At 38.1% G+C, this 24,852-nt stretch overlaps 1 protein-coding gene across 9 annotated transcripts in view; it reads right to left on the bottom strand.

Annotated features, from left to right (window-relative positions):
* The window catches only part of LOC127454507 (focal adhesion kinase 1-like), a 119,796-nt gene that overhangs the window by 27,917 nt on the left and 67,027 nt on the right, over positions 1-24,852 (bottom strand). For 5 of the 9 annotated variants that reach the window (XM_051721778.1, XM_051721774.1, XM_051721775.1 and 2 more), the window contains 9 exons: positions 17,585-17,641; positions 15,790-15,810; positions 15,156-15,253; positions 14,781-14,865; positions 9,816-9,916; positions 8,689-8,804; positions 8,369-8,469; positions 6,718-6,807; positions 6,143-6,347 (listed from right to left, as the gene is read on the bottom strand). In XM_051721778.1, the coding sequence (XP_051577738.1) occupies positions 6,143-6,347; positions 6,718-6,807; positions 8,369-8,469; positions 8,689-8,804; positions 9,816-9,916; positions 14,781-14,865; positions 15,156-15,253; positions 15,790-15,810; positions 17,585-17,641 (874 nt within the window). The remainder of the gene's footprint in view (positions 1-6,142; positions 6,348-6,717; positions 6,808-8,368; positions 8,470-8,688; positions 8,805-9,815; positions 9,917-14,780; positions 14,866-15,155; positions 15,254-15,789; positions 15,811-17,584; positions 17,642-24,852) is intronic. The other 4 variants (XM_051721776.1, XM_051721777.1, XM_051721781.1 and 1 more) reach the window with 1 other exon arrangement.

The following is a 24,852-nucleotide window of genomic DNA, read 5'->3' as shown; positions in this document are numbered from 1 at the left end:
ACTAATTTCACTGACTTTTAAACAGAAATTTTGGAGTCGACTAGTCTAAAAAAACAATTTAAAAGAATTGTTTATGCAACCCATTTAAAATACTTAATCTATTCCAAATCCGACACTAAATTCAGCTAAAAAGGGAATTTAGTGTTATATTAGCATTTACCTGCGACGTGCTTGCCTTGCATTGTGAATATTGTACATTAAATGTAGAACATGACACGCAATCACTGAATCAACATTAGAGAAAACCGGCATATTTACTGAAAACAATTGTATGAATAGTACAGACCAATAGAGCAACCCTAATAGCCTGTTCTTAATGGAATTCACCAAGTAAAAGTTATTTAACATATTAAAACAGTCAGGACATTGTTGGAAATAAATCTTTGAGAGAAAATCTACACGACGTGCATTAGTCTATGATCTAATATGTCAGCTGTTCGGTAAAGAATGTTAATCAGTAACAGTTATGATGTAAATAAAATAGCTATAGGATAGAAAAAAAATATGCCTGTGAGAAATGTACAATAAACCTAATGTATTCTAAACATGATGTGCACACAGAATAAAAGATCTGTTAAGCAATTGGCACATCGTTGAAAATAGCCTTCTTAATCGGCAGGAGAGAAAAAATTGCATACCCAGCCTAAAACAGTAATTTTCTAGGCTACTTACTCAAAAGCATACATTTTTGATGAGCAAAATTAACACATAAACATGGTCCTGTGAAAGACGGGACTTGACTCACTTGAGGTGATTATCCTGCACTTGAAGAAGCCTGCTCGGCAGGAAAATAACTTCCAAGCACGCACAGATTTAAAGAAGACTCAAATGTGAAAACATCCATAGCGACTTTCAAGTCAGCGTTTCAGAAATCAGCTTCCCGCACCACCACAGAAGTGATTTCATAGCTACTTTGCTGAGTTTGCTTGTCTAATGAGAGGACATTTTTCTGCGCACACCGTGAGTGAGGGTGAAGAAGCACGCAGCCTGAGGTGAAATGAAACTTTGTATCTGCTCCAGATATCCTCTTTTTTAATAGTATTTGTATTATAAATTATATTTAAAATGGTGTATTAACATGACAGTAATTTAAGCACAGCCTTTGCAAAAATATAAAGCCAAAAGTAAATATGTAAAAATGTTCAACAGTTTAATGGGGAACAATATTAACCGACTAGTAATTCCAGTGTCAACTAGCAGCATCAGTACCGTTTAGTCAACTAGTCTCGCACATCCCTAATAATAACATTAAGATACTCAGAGGCAGGGCCCCTTTCATATGAAAAATACAGTTTACAATTTATTGTGGGGGGACCTGTGGGACCCTAGAATAGTTACCACCTTTCAACCCATTAGCTACAGCCCTACTCATAGGGAAGTACACAAACTGCATTCATCTTTTATTAAAACAATTGTTTAACAATCATAAACAGGACATTCTTTTAAAACAAACTTATCAATATTGACCCTGAGAGCACACCATAAAGACCACAAATGTGCCCTTAACACCAACCACAATTCAAAGATAAACCATAGAGCAAATACTTTTGGTTCCTTGTCAAACACAAAAGGATATTAACTAAGCCTCTGCCCTGATTCCTCCAGCACCAATAATACTGTAGCTGTAAACTTGCTTTATAAATAGCATTAACATGGCAAATAATTACAGGGTGTTATAGAAACAGACATGCTACAATTTAACATACAGCGGAATTAATGCCGGGAGCATAAAGGGAGGGGGAGAGTGGGAGGGAGAGAGAGAGAGAAATCAACCACTGCTCTGATCTCCATATCACTAGTTTATTAATTGTCTGCACTACAATGTAGACTGCAGTATATATATATAGCAATATATATAAACATATGTTTATATAGTCTGTGTATATATTTGGTTAATAACTATTTAGTAACACTTAACAATGAGGTTGTATTCATTAACATTACTTAACTACATTCGTTAACATGAACCAACAATGAATACGTTTACAGCATTTATTACATTTTGGTAAATGTTAAATATAATAATATTTTTATTTTTATTTAATGCTGTATATATTAACATTAATACATTACGAACTTGCATGTATATATTAATAAATTAACACGAACCAAGATTAATACATGGTATTCTACTAAAAATATTGTGCAGTGTTAGTTTATGATACCTAATGTAACAAATTATTTGTATTAACATTACTGGCAGTTTTTTTTATTACTGTTTTGTGTGTGTACTGATGCTTTAAGAAAGAAAGAAATTCTCAAATATGCTTTTTCTTAACTTTATTACACACGACATCTACAAGGAATTTAATTGGAAACCTAAGATTCAGTATTACATGTCTGCCTCAATCCAGACATCTGGGACATTTATCTAAAACATGAGGTCACGGAAATGTTCAATTCTTTCAAATTTGTTTTGTATCAAATAGAAAGCATGGATGTTTTTGCTGAAGGCAGACAAGATTCTTCAGATGATTAGGCTATCAGGTGTTTGATGGCCTGTCACAGAATACAGGTGGGGTTTTATCCTCCATTAGTGTTAGCAGGCTGACTGCTGGGCCTCGTGAATATTACGGGAACTAACTGCATGTGCGAACATGAACAGACATTTGGGAACTCTCAACTATTGTATCATGAAGGATGCTTTCCAAACAGCTGCAGGGAGCCTTTTCTGCCTGCGTGTGTGCAGAACTGACAGACAGATAGAGAGATTAAGTGAGATATGTGAGAGAAAAAGAGAGAGAGAGTATATTTTTTCTCAAAGTTGCTATTTCAACTATGAAATCATGGCCAGACAGGAAGTGTCACAGACAAGAAGTGGGTGAGTCATGGCAAAAAGAGATTAAACTTCCTTTTAAATGAAACTAAAACCCCGCTCTCAATGTATACACTAACATCTATGTTCTTTGGGAAGGTCCTTTTTCATTTTATTTTTGTCCATTTGTCACTTCAAATGACAGCGGTAACAGAGGACAATAAACACTGACAAGGGGCGAAAGTGAGCATCAGTAGTCTCTTATGTGTGGCCTTTTGGAAGTTCCTACACAAATACATCCGTCACTGATATTTTCAGGGTTCTTACACCTTTTGAACATTGAATTTCCATGATTTTTCCTGAACTTTTCCAGTCATTCAACTTACTGGATTTTTAAAAATTACACTTGCAAAGAGCCAATTAAAATATTTTTAAAGCAAATATAGCTTGAAAATATAATATTTATAGAAATGTTAATGACTTTTTGAGATTTAAAGCTGAAGTATGTAACTTTTTCAGTGTTAAAATACTTTCTTCTATCCCAGCTTAATATGCAGACACACAACTATGAGTAAACCATTCAAAGGTTAATTTTCTCATAAACTGTAAACACTGTGTTTCTGTGGCAACATTATTCAACCAATGGCATGAGTTGGAGGTGGGACTATCTGACTGGTTGAACAACTGCATATTCGCGGCATATTCAGAAAGTGGTTTTGAAAACATTGTTTATTTTTTGCAATTCAATTTAAATCCCCAATTTATAATTCCCTGATATTTCTAGGTTTTCCATCACCATGGGAAATACCCTGTACTATATTTTACATCGGAAATGGGGCATGATCAAATATAGCAAAATTAATGAAATGACCAATGTACTGTATATACTTGTGAAACAGCCTTTTGAGTTAGGGATTCTGCATCTCTCTTAAAGGGATAGTTCACCCAGAAATGGCAATTCTCTCATCATTTACTCACCCTCATGCCATCCCAGATGGGTATGAGTTTCTTTCATCAGCAGAACACAAATGAAGACTTTTAGAAGAATATCTCAGCTCTGTAGGTCCTTACAATGCATGTGAATGGTGACCAGACCTCCAAAAATCACATAAAGGAAACATAAAAGTTATCCATATGACTCCAGTGGTTAAATCTATATCTTCAGAAGCAGTGGTGGGCCGTGCATTTACAGTCTAGGGCTTCAGTGTGATTCATGCCATTAAGAAAACACTGTTTCACAATGAATAAGACACCCTATGCCTATGGGCATCATACATTATGTCACAGCTAACTAATAATACCAACTGACATTTTAAAAACAAGTCCATGCACGAAAACCAGAACTTGACACTTAATGCTCAAGCAAGCCTCATTTTAACTGCAGCATGACTGTTTTGTAAAATGAACATCTCCCGAACAGACATTCAAAAATCATAACTTTTCTTATGAATCTACCAAGGAGGTCTATAATACCTGGAAAAATTGATCTAATAATATTTGCGATTTAAATGTTGCTTGCAATAAATTTCGTTTTGTCAGGGTACATGGTTATACTGCGTTCCATTCAAACTGGATGTGAGATACTCCTATTTGATATCTCCGACCATAAATGCATTCCATTCCCCGATATTCAGAATTGCAATACTCCCATTTGCTTAGCAGGGGTTTGACGCTCATTAGAGATGTCTCCAAGCAACCCAACTGTTAAACAATGCTGCAGCGCTAGCATTTGTGCTTCAGGTGTACGATTATCAAAAGGGATTATAATGTTTTATACAACTGTTTCTGCAGGTGTTTGTTTAACAAGCTTTAATATCATGTAATGTGGAAACAAACTCATTTATCGATATTACTTAATAAAGTGAATGTTTATCACTTACTTTGTATATCTCCCTGAGTGTCGACATGTTTGTGTGACATCATGCCCCTGCATCTCGGCTAAATCGGAGTTGAGAATTTCTGCATGAGCCTACAAGTTGTTATTCTGACTTCAAGATGCATTCCATTGCACTTTTCTTAGTAGGAAGTGGTAAAATCCGACTTTCCAAGTTGAATGGAACGCAGCAATACTTTTCAAAACTTGATCCGACAATGAATTCTCCAGCAGCCTAATTTACACTTAGAAAACTCCTGATGTTACTATAACAATGCAAAAAGCACTTACCAATTAATAAATTAAGCAATCACATGGTCATGCAGAACATCTCGTGTTTTTAAATCCATAAGGATCTCTTTCTCAGTGGTGATGTGGCATTGACAGTCTACTCGTCAGCAAGATGCTGACTCATGCTTTTCTCTCTTGAATTACGTATATCACTTAAAACGTGACTGCGTCACTCAAGGCCAGCTAAAAGGCCTCAACTGGGACATATCCTAAAGATCACACCCACCAAGAACAAATAAATCAATCTTATTGGCTGATGAATCTGACAATCTGACTTAAGTTGCTCATTCATTTGCACTGTTGAAGGATTCTGTGGAATTTCTCAAGGCCTGAAGGGGTGGAGCTCAGACTCACGTGCTGCTTCGGGCATGCGATTTGTGAAACAGTTGTCTCATTTCGCTTGTAAGCATCAAGGAAGAAATTCTGACTGGATAAACTTTTCGTTTTTCTCTATTTGTTTGTAGATTAATTAAGAGTGGAAAGCAGTTAAAAATACATAGGCAAAAAGGTGATTGAGAATAAAGGATGAAAAATATTTATTTATTTGGCATTTTAGGCCAGCAGAGAAGGCTTTGCTGGCCCTGAGAATTCGCCACTGTCTGAAGCCATATGATACACATCTGAAAGTGAAAGTGTAGATTTAGAGTATAAAAAAGACTTACATTTTTATATGTTTCTCACTCACACCCATCATATTGTTTCTGAAGATATGGATTTAACCACTGGAGTAATATGGATTACTTTTATGTTTTCTTTACTATATGTGATTTTTGGAGCTAAAAAGATCTGGTCACCATTCATTGCATTGTAAGAACCTACAGAGCTGTACAGAGAAGAAAGAAAGTCATACAAATCTGGAATGGCATGAGGGTGAGTAAATGATGAGAGAATTTTTGTGTAAACTATCCCTTAACCGAGAGAAGTTCTGCACTAATCTTCTAAAAACCCTCAAATTGACATTGTTTCTATGAGAGCATTACAGCGCCCTCTACTGTTATCAGGCAGATTCATTTCCTGTTGTCAAGAGTCTGTAAAACTCTAGACACCTAACAATATTCACAAAGACTTAAATGTGTCAAACAATGACCTTAAAATTCAAAGACTTCTCATATGTGGAGTGAAAAGTGTAGAATCAAATGGGAGCATGTTGTGCTGTTTGTAAAAAATATCATCAAGCTCTCTTGCTCCAATATACAGCAAAGCATGGCAATGTGTTGACTGACCTTAGCTGGCCTTTGAGCTCGGTGAATCGTGGTCGTTTGCTGGGGTCGTACGCCCAGCATTTGGTCATCAGGCTATAGAGGGTTGGTGGGCAGTTGGGCGGCATAGCCAGACGCTCACCGTTCTCAATTCGTCCAATCACATCATTATTTTTCACACCTTGAAAAGGCTTTACTCCATACATCAGGATCTCCCACATACACACTCCTAAGACACACACACGTGTCAGATGGATTCAACTTTACTTTAGCATTAATTAAAGATGGCTATAAAACAAGAGGCATCACAGACTTGACATACACTATAAAAAGTTACAGATGCATAATAATTACACTAACACTCCATACACAAGCCAAAGGCACTCTCTACACACGAATAAGATCTATGGTCCATTTTCTAAACAATTTAGAGGTCCCAAATGGATTGCACACATTATGTTAATGGTAACTTTCTTATTCTGAGAGGGAAATTCACAGCAGTAAATTTGTGCAATATTCACTCACACACACACACATGCACACACACGCACACACAAGCACACACAAGCACACACTTTTTCTCTCTCTCTCTCTCTTACCAAACATCCACACATCACTGGCTGAGGTAAAACGTCTGAAGTTTATGGATTCTGGCGCCATCCATTTAATAGGGAGTTTTCCTTTTGAGGCTGCAAAGAGAGAAAGAGAAAAACAGAGGGAGAGAGCGATATATATGGAGTGGAGCAGTCAGGAGTAACACAATTTGTGAATAACATGGGTTGAACATGGATTGCAGTGACTGTAGCATAGCACATGTGAGGTTACATATAGTTTGCATTTTTCTATTTCTTCAAAATTTTTACTATTTCAAACTTTTCTTATTACAATTTATATTTTCAGCATAACAATTTGAGTGAAATGTTGAAATAGAATATTAAAATTAATTTCTTAGTACTTTTTTGCTTTAATAACTGCATGCACTCAAGCTGGCATGGACTCCACAAGTTTGTGCAAATCCTGATAATCCATGTTATCAAAGCAGGATTTGACAGTGTTATTATCATTAATGAAAACAAAAACTAAACATTTTTGTTAACTGAAATAAAAATTAAAACCGAAATGATTGCAAAAAAACTAAATTAAACAAATACTTTTTCATAACTCCAATAAAATACAAATTACCTTGAATTAATTTTAGTTTTTAACACACAAACAGGGTGAATATTGGAAAAGTGGGACACTTTTGGAAACTTTACTTTTCTTGGCACTTTCAATTATTATTCAAATGCCACATAACCTGACATTTATACCTTTATAGAAAGCTTAGGGTCTTCAAAGGTTCTTCTTCCTTGTATTGAGTATTTCTTTATTTTTGATTGAGACATCCTCTTTTGACCAAATCCCAAAACATTTTCAGGCAGTTTTATTAAAGTGAGACAGAGAAAAAATTATTCTATAGAAAATATCCACAAATTATTTTGATTTATTTATTTATTTTTTTACATTTTCTTATAAACTTTCATAACCTAAATCATCATTTGAAACATTTACTAACACTGTCAACTTTTACTTTTTTATTACCTTGAAAAGATTTACCTCAAATTTCTGTCATTTCCTTTACCATTGCTTTTCTGACCGGTAGACATTAAATGCCCTCTGCCACACATCCCAAAGTAAAATCATCAAATTAAACCCTCAAAAAGTTAACTGCTTACTTCCCAAAGATTAGTTTAGTAATGATTTAAGGAGATACATATTGATACAATTGGGATCAAACTTAACTGTCCCACTTTACCCATCTTCACCCTATATTATAACATTTGAAACATTTGCAATCCACCTTAAATAAAGTGTGAAAACTAATGAAAACTACACTAAATTGAAATGACCAATTAAATATAAAACAGAAATAATAACTACATTTAAAATCCCAAACTATAATAACCCTGGTTCCAAAGAGCATCTATTGTGCTTCAATGGCAGCAATGATATTTGACCTTTTGTACTAAGGAGTTAACATGTCAAAGATTTGCTTATATATGATTAGTAACCTAGAAAGAGCGCAGAATCTTAAATATGTCAATCATTTTTTGTCATAATATCTTATGGTTCAAAATCTGTTGATTTTCAGTGTGGTCCAAGACTTTTAAACAACACTGTATGTGGATCTGACATTGCAAGTTTAATAATTCACAAATCCAAGTCTTTAAGTGGGCATTGAGATCTGTGCTGAAGGAAGTGTCTTCAAACCTTTATAATAAGAGCTGTCCTCCATGTATCTAGACAAACCGAAATCTCCCAGCTTCACACAGTCCACTGAAGACACGAGAACATTCCGTGCAGCAATGTCCCTGAAAAAGAGAAAAGTTACGTTCTAATTAGACACCTTTAAGAGCAGATCTAGAGCTTTTCAGCCTAATATCCAGACTATCAGATTAATAATAAATATGTACGCATGTGTGCTACTGCATCAGGATGCTGTCTTCAGAAACATTCAACAGGAAATGGGCAGTGTTTGATATGAAATCAGTGCCTGTAAACCTGTGGGCTTGCAGTGTTTGGACACTAACCTGTGCACAAAGCGTTTGCTCTCCAGGTATGCAAGTGCTGTGCTGAGCTGGTAAGAAAACAGGATGAGTGATGCTAAATCCAGACTGTACTTCCTAATCTGAAGAAAGGAACGCAACTGAAAAAAAGAAGGGAAACATTCGGGCTTCCATAAATGTACTAGTACATATTGAAACTAAAATCTAAGAGTCATGTTTATGCAAATTCACAGCTCTGAATAAACTAAATTAATTTCTCAGAAATGTTGAGTCTGGAAAGTGTTTGTTTAGTTCAACACACATACACCAGCACAGAGCACTAAAGGGTGCTGGTGTACTAATTATTCACAGGAAACCACAGCCTAAAATCTCCCTCGTCATGACTTTGCTAATGATGTTTTTTCCTCTCACCTGAGTAAACAGCAGCACACAATCTTATGAAACAACAGCTTGAAAGACTTCCACCTTAATTCCTTTGTACACTTGGACACTTAATCAATATCACAAAAGCAAAATTGCAAGTGTGATATTACTTTTATACAGCAGTTCTATAAACAAGATGTAAATATAGAGAAACTTACATAATATATACAATATTTTGATTCTTTATCAAAACAATCATAACCAAAATCTTTACAACAGTTCAAGACAGTCTGAGGTTACGTATATCAGCAAGGTAATGGGTTCAATTCCCAGGGCGCATACATAAGGATAAAACATATGCACTATATGTCACTTTGGATAAAAGCATCTGCCAAATGCATACATGTAAATGTATGTAAATAATGCAGGGCTCCTGTAGTAACTCTGGTAACAGTTTTACATCAGAATATCCTTTACACACATTCATGCACACAGTGTCAGTCAGACTGAATCATCTGAGCACTGACAAACTGCCTCTGCCAGCAATCATCTTTACTGCACCTTCATGGGCAGTTTATGAGACAAGCAGTCATGATGGATTTATCCAGTTTTAAGATGGGTCTCATCACTGTGAATAATTTGAGTTTATTGTGTTTAATGTCAGGTCACATTCCCTTTGATTAGCATTATCTCTGATGTGCTGATTTAAGATGCTCAACCCCATGTCAGACTACAGCACATACTGTAACCCTTAGTTCCTGTCCTCAGATCACCAGAAAAAGGCCCACCTCTCCCAACGTGCACAGCTCCATGATGATCCATACAGGGTTTTCTGTAATTACGCCGATCAATTTTATGATGTGTGGATGATCAAACTGACGCATGGTCACTATGGGAACACACAGAGACGAAATACCATCATTGCAAATATTAGTCCAACATCACAGCTGACATCTTACTCCCAGTATACACAAAATACCTTCTCCTACACAGTATTTTAATTATGAAAAACAAACTTGAACCCTTGAGCTGTTACATGCATAATGGAAGTATAATATAGTACTAACACAGTACTCCAGGCTGGGATTCATCAGATAAACAATTGTTATATAGAACAATTAATCTATACCGAGAGAAACCTGGCGATTTGTGTCAGTGAATCCACACAATGCTCTTTAAAAAGGCTGGAGCCTTTACTTGATCAGTGAATTTGTACACAATAGTCAACAATTAGGGGAAGTCCACACTTTTTTCAGGTTTAATAAGTCTGGTGTAATATTTTGTGACTATTGGTGGGATGTGCTTTTTTTGCTTCAATCAAGGCATCAATATATACAATAAAATGAATCTAGATCAGAGATCATAATTATAAAATACCGTTTTATTAGACAGCTCTCTAGAAACATTCTGAATGGTCAGTTGTGGTATTATGCTGTATAATGACTGTTAAAGGGTTAGTTCACCCAAAAATGTTAATTCTCTCATCATTTACTCACCCTCATGCCATCACAGATGTGACTTTCTTTCTTCTGCTGAACACAAATGACGATTTTTAGAAGAATATCTCAGCTTTGTAGGTCCATACAGTGCAAGTGAATGGTGACCAGGCTTTTGAAGCTCCAAAAATGTAGATAACGTCAGCATAAACATAATCCATAAAACTCCAGTGGTTTAATCAAAGTCTTTTGAAGTGGTCCAGTTGGTTTTGGGTGAGAACAGACCAAAATGTAACTCTTTTTCACTGTACATCTTGACAGCAGTCCCCTTAGGGATCATGATTTCAAGCTCGATTACACTTCCTACAGTGCTATCTAGCGCTCTACGCATGCGTTAGGCACTAGGAAGTGTAATCAAAAAAATCTTACCTTACATTTCACAGCAGATGCACTGAAGGACAGATTATATTTTAGCAGGTGCACTGAAGGTCAGATTATATATTATCAAACATAAAATGTGTTTTTAAGATGTTTATAATGATTGATTATGATAGGTAGGATGCAATCGCGAATCCGCTTGCCGGCTATGTGCGCCGCCATATTGTTTACATGCAATGCAACTTGGATTCTGAGTTAGTGATAGAAGCATAGGATGTTCTAAAAGCCTAGCCCTTCCACATTCCCAGCACCGGAAGTGGTTAGAATGAGTGACGGATGGAATGGGAGAAGGCTCGAGTGAATTGACTGGTTTGTATATTATTTCCTGTGTCTCAATCAGCTGCCTAGCTACTTATGACTTGAATCAGTATATCGTAAATACAAATTCGGGCACTGGCAATGGTGTTCTTCCACTGAACATTTGGACACTTATTACTCAATCCTCTGCGACACCTAAATGAGATTGCGCATTCAAGCGCAGCTGTTATTAATCAGCACCATTGCTGTATAAATGACACTATCGTTCATGTCCATTGAAAATATTCAAACAGTGTTATTATAACAGATGTATTGCATAAATAAATAAATAAAATATACTGGAGTGCATTTTAAACCTTACTTTAACAACTCAAATAGGCCTATTTAAAAGACTGTTTCACTTTCATGGTAATTATGAATGAAAGACATTACAAACAACATCTCTTTTAAAGTGAAAATAAGGCACTGACTCTCTAGTTTTACACTTGTGCTCGTCATCTAACCACTTGAGACTTCAGAAGACATGACAATGTTTCCGGTAAGGGAACATAGTGTGCAACAATGCTCCCTTGTTTTTACGGTGCACTGTGGGATTGTTTAGGGTGCGAAAGTTTCAGTGCACTGGAACGATTGAGACAGCCGTAAATATGGCTGACACCTTGATCAGTGTCCTGACTACTGAACTAGTGAGCTGATTGAGACGTACCCTTTGTTTGACGTCAGAAAACATGGTTGCATCTCCGCAACAGTGCACTCCAACGGTAACAGCTTTAAACTTTTATTTAAAGATTGTATGAATGTTTGTAACATATAAAAGAAAAGATATTGTGATATTGAAAATAATATTTGAGCAGCTGGTTCATTATGACAACCGCTTCAGTCCCTCTTTTGCTGGTAAACAGCAGCACAACTGCAGATCATACCAGTTTGATCATAGGCATCAGATCCCAGCATAGTGTAATCACAGCAGTTTGATCGCACGTGCGAAAGGGTTACACCACTGGAGTCTTATGGATTACATTTATGCTGACTTTATCTCCTTTTTGGAACTTCAAAAGGACTGATTACCATTCACTTGCATTGATTGGACCTAAAGAGCTGAGATACTCCTCTAAAAATCTTTGTTTGTGTTTAGTAGAAGAAAGTCATATGCATCTGGGATGGCATGATTAAATGATGAGAATTTTCATTTTTGGGTGAACTAACCCTTTAAGCTGTATATTTGACTGTTGACATCACATAGTACAAATAAATTATCTGCAAAGAATAAATAAAACCTGGGGTAGAAACATCATTGCCGGTGTTGTTTCAAATTGTGTTCCCCGTCGGAATCTGTTTCCCCCTAGCCCCGATAGGATATGGGGTTATGGTTATGGTTAGGGTAGGTAGGGTAGGGTAGGGAAATGTTAGACTTAGGTTTGTGCATGGGGGAACGCATTCTGACAGCGGAGAATGTTACCATCAGATACTGTTCCCCCCATACAGATCTGCTGGGGGGAAACAGATCCAGACGGGGAAACACAACACCGGCAGTGATGGGCAGTAGCTACAAATAGCGAAGCTTTTAGCTTAACTACATTTCTAAGTAGCGAGGTGGTAGCTTCGTTATTTTTTTAAATCGAGTAGCTTTTTAGCACTGAGAAAAGCTACACCACTACATCACGCCTTGTACAAGGTGTTTACTTTTGCCAGTTTTGAATCAAAACTAAAGATGTCCGATCACAAATTAATCGCTCATCTGAGTCGGTTCTTTAAACTGAATTGGTCACACATGATAAGAAAGCAGTCTGAATAGGTTCGCGATTCAATCTGAATGACTCAGAAAGCTTGCGCTTGCGCTCCTGAATCATTTGGTATGCGCTCTCACTTGCAAATCATCTCATGGAAGTTCATATAACATGGAAAATAAAGATAACGCTGGTTGCAGTGGATCTATAATCAATGGAAACGAAACCTGCAAATGCGTCCTATCGTTTGCCAGTGATGAAGAAGGTCTTTATAAAGTTCAACACATTTGCAGCTTGTAAACGACTTCTGCAGGTAAATACATTTTCTAACTAAAAGGGTATCAAAATGTATTAGCCTACACAAAAACACACAAAAATGTACAATGGCATTACCATAGTTTTTGGACATGTACCATTACCTGCACACACTATGTTAATACAATGGTAGGCTATATGAATATGGTAATCATATAGCGAAGTACCATGGTATTCTTTGAAGTACTTTGAAGCACCATGCAAATACAGAATGGTACATAAATATGGTAATTGTATATCAAATTACCATGGTATTACCATCTGATACCATCAGATATCACATTGTTATTGCCCAGATGTGCTCTCTCTCTCTCTCTCTCACACACACACACAAGAAATTTGGCCTCTGATGATATGTCCTGTAATTCTGTATCTAGCTGCTGTATTTCTGTATTGTATAGATGAATATATAGATGAATAGTATACTGTATGTACGCAGAGTTTTTATACATGAATGTGCAAATTAAATTATGTTTAATTAGAAGTAGAGGTAGTAGTCTAAATCTGAAAACATTTAAAAATGGTGATTTTTCATATTGAACACGTGTTTGTAGAGGTAGTAGTATAAATATGAAAAATAAAATGTTAAAATAGTGACTTTAAATGTTGAACAAATGGGTTTGTATATGTAGCATGTCTAAATATGAATTTACATGTTTGTTTGTTTTTACATGCACATACCGGTACGTATTGCACCATACTGTATCCGTGTATACTGTATTGCACTAAACTGTAATATACTGTACTAAGGCTTTGATAAACATCACATGAATAAATCTTTTAGATGCTTTGTCTATGATGGTATGCTCCGTGCATCTGCGGTTGAAAAAATATGAAGTAGCTTAAATGTAGCAAGCTACTTTTGCCATGTAGCTTGTAGTGTAACGTGCTACTTTCTCTGAAGAGTAGCTTTTAGCTTAGCTTAACTAATTTTTCTGTTATAGTTTGTAGCTTAGCTTGCTATATTTTTTGAGTAGCTTGCCCAACAATGATTGCCAGTTTGTTAGCATCTGACCTCTCACTCTCACACACGGACACGAAGACGTTTGCTCAGCTACCTAAATGGGGACATACAATAGACTTCTCTTGTTTTTATATAAAGCTAACAAAAATTACTATAACTAACCCTAACCCATACCCTAAACCTAACCCAACAAAGTAAATACTAGACACATAGAAATCCCAAAATCTAAATATACACACACACACACACACACACACACACACACACACACACACACACACACGTTAGTGGAAGCACCATTTGTTTGGCTTTACAGAAGAAAACCACTTAGAAAAGCCAACAGCTGTGCTTTTACAAACTCCACATCCTGAAAATGTTTGGAATTGCAGCATCACCAACTAGCTAAAACATGTTCGTCTCAATTAAAGTGATGAAATGTTGGACACGTTGTAGAAAACATGCAGTGGAGTTACCTTGACAATGTTTAACTGACTAAAACTTACGTTTCACAAATTTTGTAATGAGGAGAAATAGGTAATCCTCTGAAATACTCTGGTAAAAGAAATACTCTGAAAAGAGTGCAGCCTGACTGAGGGTCACTGATTTGGCACTCACAGGCTTCCTGGAGGAATTTCTCTCGAACGCTGTCCGATGTGCAGTTCTTGCATGTCTTTATAGCCACAGAAAGTGGTGGGTTCTCCTTAGGTCACAAAAGATAAAAAAATAAAAAAAACACCCGGCTTAGCCAAGCCTTTCATTTAATAAAACATTATTTTTCAGTAGCAAAGTTATTTGTCAATTCAACTTGTCACAAGGCATTAGTCATACTCTAACTTCAAATATCAGAAACTAATACTTGAATGAGCTGTTTGAATTCTTAGAAATAAAATTGGAGTTCATACAACCTTAACAGAATTCACTGCTCGTACATTTACATTTAAGGTCCTAATATATGCATATGTAGTGCTAAGCATGGTCTACAGTAAATACCGGACATATGTAAATCCCTTGGTGGACGTCTCCAAACTGGCCCTCTCCTATGCAGCGGCCCAGCTCAATTCTGTCTCTCTGGATCTCGTAGTCCCTGGCTGAAAGACAAAATGGACTAACAGTCAACACACTAATATGAAATATAAACATAAAATCAGTTATCAAGGAGCACTTTTCCCTATGTAGTTAGAAAAATAGAAGACACTATGCAATTCTTCAGTCCTTATATCTGTCCATATCTGTTTGATACAGAATCCATCCCTTACATGCCATACCTACCACAACCATCAGTCAAAAATGCATTCATAACTCAACTCATGTTTCATTGCTCAGAAAAGCATGTCAATAATCATTGAAAATGCCCTCTGAAGAACTAGCTGTAAAAGGGTCACAGCTAGTTTTGAGCACCTTCTGTAAAACTTGAAGGTGTCCATTAAAACGCTGCATGTATGAGTATAAACTAAAAAAAAATTCTGTTCAATAGTCAATACAAAATAAGGATTTAAAAATTCAACCACATAAAACACAGACAGGCAAAGCAAAAAGCACACAAACACACAGGCCCCACCGTCACACAGGAAGTCTCAAGCATAAGGAGGGAAGGGAATGAAAACAGCAGGAGAAACAGTTTTACCTTCATCTAGTCCATAATATTCTGTTGTGCCGATGACGAGAGAAAACAAAATGGCAAATATAACACTGGATAACATTAAGGTAACCATTAATGGAAAATGAGTTCCTTTTATGATAAAATTTGTGTTGTGGGAAGCGTGCTTTAATAAAAAAAACAGCATGACTGGCTGTAGTTACATTGAGTAGGTAAATAAAAAATTCTGAGTGGCATTGAAATTGGTACTACAGTGGTAAACATATGTTTGTTTTGTAAAAATGCATGTAACATGTTTTTAAAATGTAGTATGTAATTTATTTTAAATCTAAATTAATGCAAAATGTAATACATTCTAAAATTGCTAAGCTAAAATCAATGTCCATTTAATAACATGAAATTTCAGGTCAAAAAGATATCAAATCAGATTAAAAATTTTGTACAAATTGTATCTTATTCTCATTAGATAAAAAAAAAAGTAAATGTTCTACATTTACATTGATTCATTTAGCAGACACTTTTATCCAAAGAAATATGGCGCAGCAATAGTGCACATGCTCGTGAGGGTGACGCATGTTCGAGTACTGACTGTGACAAACCCCCTCCTCTCTTTCCAACTGTGTACCAAAGGTAATGCACTTATGTGCTTAAAAATAAAATAAAAAAGCGAAATGTTAATTCCATTTGTAAAGCGAACGTTCACATCATGCCTATTGCAATGTTTGCAGTACAACTCAGTCTGCTCATACATTTAAAATGTGTCCCATAAGCACATAAGCAGACTCCATGTATGGAATTATTTTGATTTTTATCATTCAACTTCCTCTATTCAAGCCCACACTGACCAAATGATGATTGAATGTGATACAAGAGCACAAAGGAAAAGAGACGAAACTGAACGTCATGTTATTCTAGAGTTCAGTTTCAGACCTAAAGGAACAGCTAAGCAGAAAGCAACACCGACTCAAGCCAGCTATAAACGTCTCAAGAGCTTCTGCACCTACGATGCCAAATGTGTGTTTAAAAGTCAGGCAGATAATAAGAAATACATAAGGAAAACATTTAGAATTTAAAATAAACGATAGAAAGTGTCCAGTCTACCCTCCTCCAGGTGCATTGACTTAAAATAATTTCAGATAATAAAGAGAACGGCCAACTTAAGAATGTGCACAACTACATACTGTACTTTCAAAACCGACTAGTCGGTCGGTTGCCTGAGTGATTAGTTGACTAACTGATGTTAAGGAAGCACTGTATAATTTGGCTGGTGTTGGGTTCACCCTACCCCGATCAGACGTGCTTCTAAGAGAATTTACTTAAATGATTTCTTGGGTTCATGAACAAAAACTGAGCGCAACGGAAATGAGCAGAATGCAGGGGTATTAAAAAACGCAAGGGTCATGGTGTGATGCTAAAAAAAAACAACGCGAGACGCAATGTAATGCCCAGAGATGTCTTCATACTGTTAACTTTTCCAAGGGTCTTACCGTGCAAAGTGACTAACGGCTAAAGCACAGCATTCTAATTAAAGTGAAAAACTAAAGATAAAATGACTAGTTAACCACTGTGACACATACCTAATCTGCTTCTGGTTCAACATGCTTACATAGCAATATTCACAGCATACTACCCCACACTTCCTGACTAAGCACCATAAATCAATATCTACAAAGCACAAAACTGATCTAATTTTAACTAGTTAAATCAGTTTAAGAGAGAAATTAATTCTAATCTAATTATTAATCGCCCCACCAAAACCCTAAGAGTCCTTCAAAAAAGCACCATAATACTGGTCTGAGATCAGTGTGAGACAGATACTCACTGGAAGGCATAGTGTATGTGTCCTCTTCATCTATGATCTCCGCGTAGTCGTCTGTCTCTGAAAAGGGGGGAAAAAATTCCATGTAAGTCCAAATACACCAGCAACCCTCTCACACACATAAATCTTCTCGCTTTGGTAAGACATACACATACTCTTTGGCACTGACGCACACCTTTTTCCTGTTAACACCACAGTGCTAAAATGTTTAAAAGTGTTTCAGTGTCTATGTGTTCTGCACAAGCCTATAGTGTCCAGGCGCTCGAGTTGGCTTAGATCACATCCACACAGCTGTGATATTTGTGAGTTGTGTTTAAAGAGAGAGTACATATGGCACAGAGGGGGAACCTTTTTCCAAAGCATTGGAAAAACAGATGATGTCATGGGTAGCTCGGCATCTATTGTATCTATCCTGTCTGATTTTAAGGAAAAGTTGTAAGTCAAAGATTCTCTGCGTTGAATTCGGTGGATGTGAACAGATTTTGACAGCTTGTATTGACTGCCACAGAATCAAGTACTGTAAGCAAACACTTTCCCCTTACAGTGAAAGAAAGGATGGATGTTTTCAACAGATAACTTCACCAGCATGGCAGGGGCCAACTAGTATTACCACATCAAAACAACATCATATTCCAGAATAAACTATAGCTGCAGGAAGTCACTCATACACCCTGGCATTTCATTTTTCTTGAGTTCACAGGAGCTTAAATACCTCATGACATGACAAGTCTGACAAGTATTTTTCCTATGTTGACATATTTTCTATTGAAAGGAAGTTGGAGTGGGACATATCAGAGAGCTTGTACTTAAAAAAATAAAAAATAAATATATATATATTTTTTTAAATAGCCAATATTTTATTATTGTATCTGTATTGATACAGATTTCCCGATTCGATTCCGATTCACAAGCTCTCGATTCCAATTCGATTCGATATCAATTTAAATGGGTATATTTCAGTTATAATGTCCCTTTTGTTGCATATGAAAGAAATTCTCTCCCAGCTAATGCTGTTAATTGTACAGTGAACTTTTGAACTAGGTACATTACAACATTTTTACTTTACTAATTATATTTTATTTGTTTTTCATCATTTTGTTCACATTTTATTTGTTCATTTTTAAAAAGCTAAATGTATTCAATCAATAAATATATTTTATTGCATATATTATATTTAGTTGCATGTTTAAGGTTTAATTGCATAATTTGTACTATTTACAAATATTTATATTGATTTGTTGAACACGTGCCAAAAACCGGTACTGTCTCTTTAAGGAAACCGGCTGCTCTGTAAAGAGCGTCTGTAAAAAGCATCTGTAAATGAGTGCATGAAAACGAGGGAGGAATCGAATGGCTTTATCTCATCCCTGCTATGCGTGATAAAATGTTTCTTTTTGTTGTTTTTGATCAACAACTGATTGTAAAGAACAGAAGAAAAGAGACATTATTCAATGGCAAATTGTTTGCGTGGATCTTGTCTTTGGACACACATTACAAGGAACAACTTTTACTTTCAAAACACAGTAAAAGGATTTTGCTGCTGAATGCTCCACCACTATACTACATGATTCATTCACTGGTGAGTGAAATCTAAACATTTACCAGTCAAATATATACATTTAATTCCATAGTGCGGAATTTAGTTGCAAATGCAAGTGATTTCCTCTCATTAGCTGTGTTTACATTGACACTTTTAAAAAAAAAAAAATGGAATGAAATCAATCCGATTGATGATTCCGAACGTACTGTTCACATGAACACTAAATAAAGTGATCGGGTTGATGTGCGCATTTATATGTCAAAAGCATCAAATCTGAACTGATCTTGTGACATGCTTACACTGCACGACTATACAGCATTCCATCGCCGTTTTTCACCACTTCACAATGCTTGAATGAACCCGCAATGACCACGGACATTCGCCATTACACAGTCATTAAATTAAGGTGAAACTGAAGCACTTTGTGTTCACTATTAAAGATTATATTTGATAAGTTTATACCTCATTTATATTTTGAGGGAGTTTGGTGCAAGCCTCTGTAGACGGCGCACACATAAGAGTGCTTGAGACGCAGTTCATCTTCACATGCTCTCAAGAGAGCTGAAAGGGCGGTCACACTAGACTTTGTGCACGTGAGATCATTTCAGACAACGCAACGAACGAGGATATGATGTCGTGTGAGGGCTTCTGGATGTAATAAACAATACATCACAATAAAACAAATACAATTTAAAAAAATTACAATATACTTATATCCAGCAACAATAAAAATCATCTAGCTGTGAAATATTAGAGCAGGGGCCCCCAGGGGGCGTTCAAAGGATGCCAGGGGGCGCTGAGAGCAAATTAATAGAGAGGGGGTATCAGGTTACAAGTAGTGGGGTGTTCATTAAAAAAAAAGTTGAGAACCACTGTAATAGAGGTCAGTGTGTGATCTTTCGATCTTCTATTGGTCACACGTCTTCTCAGAGTTCAGTGTTCCCTCGTCGTCATGACACCATTAATGTGTCAGTTATGGACATGCGCACAATGTCCCAGTTTCAGACAGAAATCCAATCAAGTGTTTACATGGCAAATATTTTCTTCCCGAACGGATTATAAAAGGTTTACACCACCCCTTACAATCCAAATTAAGTTTACATCGGATTTGGCCAATTCATTCAGATTGACATGAGAATTTTTTATATGGACTGTGCTACTAGTCCGATCGCAAATGGATTAATAGGGTCCATATAAACTCACCTACTGTAGTGGAGGGTTGCGCATAGAGTAAAACAGGGCTTTTCAACTACTTTATTGCGGGGGCCAAATTACCCAGATTAAAACTTGGCAGGGGCCAAACATTTTTCCGTATTTATCTTTGCTAACACTTTCACTTTCATCACAAATAACATGCTACTTAAAAAAATAAAAAAAATAAAATAAAAATTAAAACCTTAATACAGTGCATTTATTTATATTAAAATTGTCACAGGGTATACTGTATATTGAAGAATAATTTTTTAAGGTCTGGCCATAAATTCCTTCATAAGATCTGGCTGAAGAACAAACATGACTTATACTCTTAACTAACAAATAATTTTTGATCAACTTTACTTTGAAAAAACAAAACATAATAATCATTTTAACATTTTAGGGCTATTGTTAACAAATTATTAAAACTGATGAGAAACATTTAGACCTGCTAAAGCCCTCTCACAATATCAACCCACATAAGAAAACTGTCATGTTTACTTAAGAATGCATTTAAATTTAATTTTCTTATTGGAAAATAATAATAATTTAAAAAAAGAGATAAAATGTCTATTCCATTTTCTCTATAAAGTATCATCCTATTCAGTAGGAAAAAATCAGTCCTGCAAATATTGTGAATTTGCACACAATAGCCAGTGCAGGAGCCAGATTTTTGTGTAGATAATCATTGGCAAAAGAAGAACAAACTGAGTTGATGCTGTTCGTGATTGAGAGGGCTGATTCATAGCTGTATAGAACCAAATATAATCAGGATACTTGCAGGTTGTTTCTTCACATTATCATTTTTTTCCAAGCCCTACAGGCCCTGAACAGATGAGATACGATCATTTTACACTTCAAGAGTAGTGAATAAAAGCAAAATTTTCAGCGCATTTTCTTTGAACGTTTAGTTTTCATACTCGATTGCTTTTGTTAGCTAATGTGCATATGTGCTGACATTTCTGTCACAACTGCGGTGAAAATGTTTTACATTTGTAGATTTGACCGCACTCCACACAACTAAGCAATTTGATATAAATATATTTGATTGAAAAAGATGCTATCAAATGCTCACCTAAATGGTGTGATACATGTTGCAGTGTAACTAAACTATCGCCAGAAATGCTTAAATGCGTGCTCCATTCCGCACAAGTGATGACGGCTGAATGCTGTTGCACACACCAATGAGCGTTGTTAAACTCACCGCTGATTGCTGAGGCTCGTGCCTATGAATGCTGAGTTCCCTATTGATTCGGTTCACTCAACATTGTGGTAAATGCTTTTGGGGAATCCTTCTCCAACGACCTAGTTGAAGCCCTTGTATCATAATGCCAATCTTATGATTGGTAATGGTGTTTCAAGCCGCACGATCCCCTCGATCTTCCCACGCAGCGTCCTCGCCAGTGCAGTATGCACGTGACGTCCTCTGGCCATCTACGGATGAGCACGGTGTTGTCTAATTTGGCGGGTCTGATGGTGGTAATGGTGCCGTGTCCCTCGCAGCTTCGGACATGGGAGAATGGTCCATGGAGGATGTTGTAGCCCCACCCCCCAGCGAGGGTGAGGAGCGTGCACAGGCCACTGACAGAGAGCTTCTTCGCATCCTCAAATGGGCGGTTGAGGAGCTCGGTCTCAAGTGGTCCCCACCAGAGGAGCCGGTAAAATCTCACCTGGATGAGTGGTTCCTGCAGGCCGGCCGCCACCAGCAGACTGCGGCCTGGAAAACTGCACCATTCTTCCTGGAAGAAGAGCTCACGAAGGCCTGGTGCGTGTCCAGGTCGAAACTGTGGCCCTCACAAAAGTGGATCAAGTGGAGGAAAAGGGATATGCTAAGCTTCCCCCTATCAAAGAGGTGGTTGCAGCTCATCTCTGTCTGTCTACCAATATGGGATGGAAACCCCACCCCACCACCCTTCCAAGCCATGCCGACTAACGTCTGCACTGACAGGAAGAGCTTATATGGCGGTGGGCCAAGCTGGCTCTGCGCTTCATAGCATAGCAGTGCTTCAAGTCTTCCAGGCCAAGATCCTCAAAGACATAGATGAGCAAGGCCCAAATCCTGACGTGTTCAAAGAGCTCCGCACCACCAAAGATTTGAAGCTGCGAGATACAAAGATTACCGTGCAGGCTGTCGGGAAAGCGATGGGAAATCTGGTGGTGTTGGACTGGCATGCTTAGTTAACGCTCAGAGATGCGTGACGCTGAAAAAGCCACCCCGCTCAACACACGTCTCGCTTGACGGCCTCTTCGGAAATGCTGTGGAAGGCTTTTCTGAATGCTTCATCGTGGCGCAAAAGCAGTCACAACCGATTAAGCACTTTAGAGTGTTTAGAAGTGTTTCCTCTCATCTGCCCCAATCACGCTCTGCTTTGAGCCAGCGCCCGGTGAAAAACCCCACTCCGACAACTTCAGCTCCACCAAGAGCTGCTGCTGAGCCATTGGTGAGACCATGTAAACCCAAACGGAAGCCTCGCCCACCTCAGCACGAACCCCACACCAAAGAAAAAAACCCACCCAGGCAACAGACGCGTTCCTGACCGGCTCAGCGCAGTGAAGAGGAATCTGGAGCCTGCCGTTCTTCTTGGCACAGATCCGAAGAAAGCCCAGCTGTTCCACTTCCCGCCAAAGTTCGCTGTGACCGGGATGTTGTGCAAAATGTTGTTACTGTGCGTTGTTTGCCAATAAAGAATATGTTGAATATAAAATCGCTTGTTGCGACTGCTCAACCACTTTCCTATGGCAAGCAGTGCTCTATCTCCTATAAAGAGTGGATCGATTCAGACGAGTGGCCAGCTCTCACGGATGTGTCAGACTGGGTGCAAAAAATGATCAAGCACAAAAAAAGATGGCGGCCTTCGGCCGATTCTAGATCTGAGACACTTGAATCACGCGCTTGCAAAACGGCCATTCAAAATGTTAACTCAGAAACCGATCTTATCACACATCTGCCCACAGGACTGGTTTGCATCGATAGATCTAAGGGACAAGTATTTTCATGTATGAATTGTGCAGGATCACAGGCTGTTCTTGAGGTTTGGATTCGAAGGAACGGCATATCAATTCAAAGTCCTCCCCCATGCACGTTTACGAAATGTGTTGATGCGGTGCTCGCCCCTTTGAAGAACGGCATGCACATTCTGAATTACCTCGACGATTGGCTATTACTGGCCTGATCAGAGGCTCTGCTATGCGAGCACAGGGACTGACCGAAAAGCACACCTACTCCCAACCAAGAAATCTACATTTTGGGGGTTCTACTCGACTCTGAGCATGTGTCACGAGCGAGCGCTTTCGGACCATTCAGTGTTTCCCTCAGTTCAAACTGGGGAAAGCATTTCCACTGAAGTCATTTAAAAAAATGCTGGCTTTTATGGCGGCAGCATCTGCTGTCATATGTTAGTTCTTTTACACGTGAGACCTCTCCAGTGCTGGCTCAAACATCACGTACCGCGTCACGCCTGATGTGTCTGGCTGCTCTATCACCATGGACAGCTCCAAACATTTCTCAGCAGGGTGCATTCCTGGGTCAGGTTTTCAGGCGGAAAGTGGTGACCACGGATGCGACCAACACAGACTGTGGCGCGCTGTGCGATGGACGCCCGGCTTTCGGCACTTGGATGAGTGCAAAACGGCCGTGGCACATCAAATGCCTGGAAATGCTAGCTGTCTTCTTAGCTGTGAAGTCTTTCCATTCCGACATAGTGAATCTTCACGTTCTGATCCGGTCAGACAATATGTCAGAAGTAGCGTACATAAATCGGCAGGGTGGAACTCGATCTCTACCAATGACGAGCCTGGCACAACACCTCCTCATGTGGAGCGCACGCCATCTCCTCTCCCTGCAACGTCAAATGTCCCGGGCCGTCTGAACTGTGGAGCGGACATGCTGTCATGCCAGGGACTGATGGCGGGGGAATGTAGACTTCATCCTCTGACGATTCTGAGGATTTGGGAAATGTTTGGACCGATGGCGGGGAAATGTAGACTACATCCTCTGAGAATTTGGGAAATGTTTGGCAAAGCGGAAGTCGACCTATTTGCCTCCACGGAGACCACCCACCTCCAGGGCACGATTTGCCATCCCCAGCCAGAGCTGTGGAACCTACATTCAGAATGAGCCTGAACTGGTTCAGTCTGTAATGAACACCATTTTACAGGCTAGAGCGCTGTCCATGAGACGCCTCTATGCACTAAAATGGTGTGTGTTTGCGGATTGGTGCTCTTCACATGGCAAAGACCCAGTGAATTGCTCCATAGCAGAGATCCTTACATTCCTTCAAGAGCAGTTGGATGCAGGTCTTACTCCATCAACGCTTAAGGTTTATGTAGCAACCATCTCGGCATTTCACACTCCAGAGGCTGGCTCCTCTATAGGCAGACATAATCTGATCATAAAGTTACATAGGGAAGCGAGGCGCTTGAACCCCCCTCGTCCTGTTACATTTCCAACATGGCATTAAAATCTGGTGCTGAGGGCACTAATGAGCCCCCCCCTTTGAACTATTGGAATTCGTTGAGTTGTGTGTGCTCTCTCTAA

The sequence above is a fragment of the Myxocyprinus asiaticus genome, chromosome 16, assembly GCF_019703515.2.
Source record: "Myxocyprinus asiaticus isolate MX2 ecotype Aquarium Trade chromosome 16, UBuf_Myxa_2, whole genome shotgun sequence".
Taxonomy (NCBI): domain Eukaryota; kingdom Metazoa; phylum Chordata; class Actinopteri; order Cypriniformes; family Catostomidae; genus Myxocyprinus; species Myxocyprinus asiaticus.
This window is presented reverse-complemented; position numbering and strand designations above follow the sequence as displayed.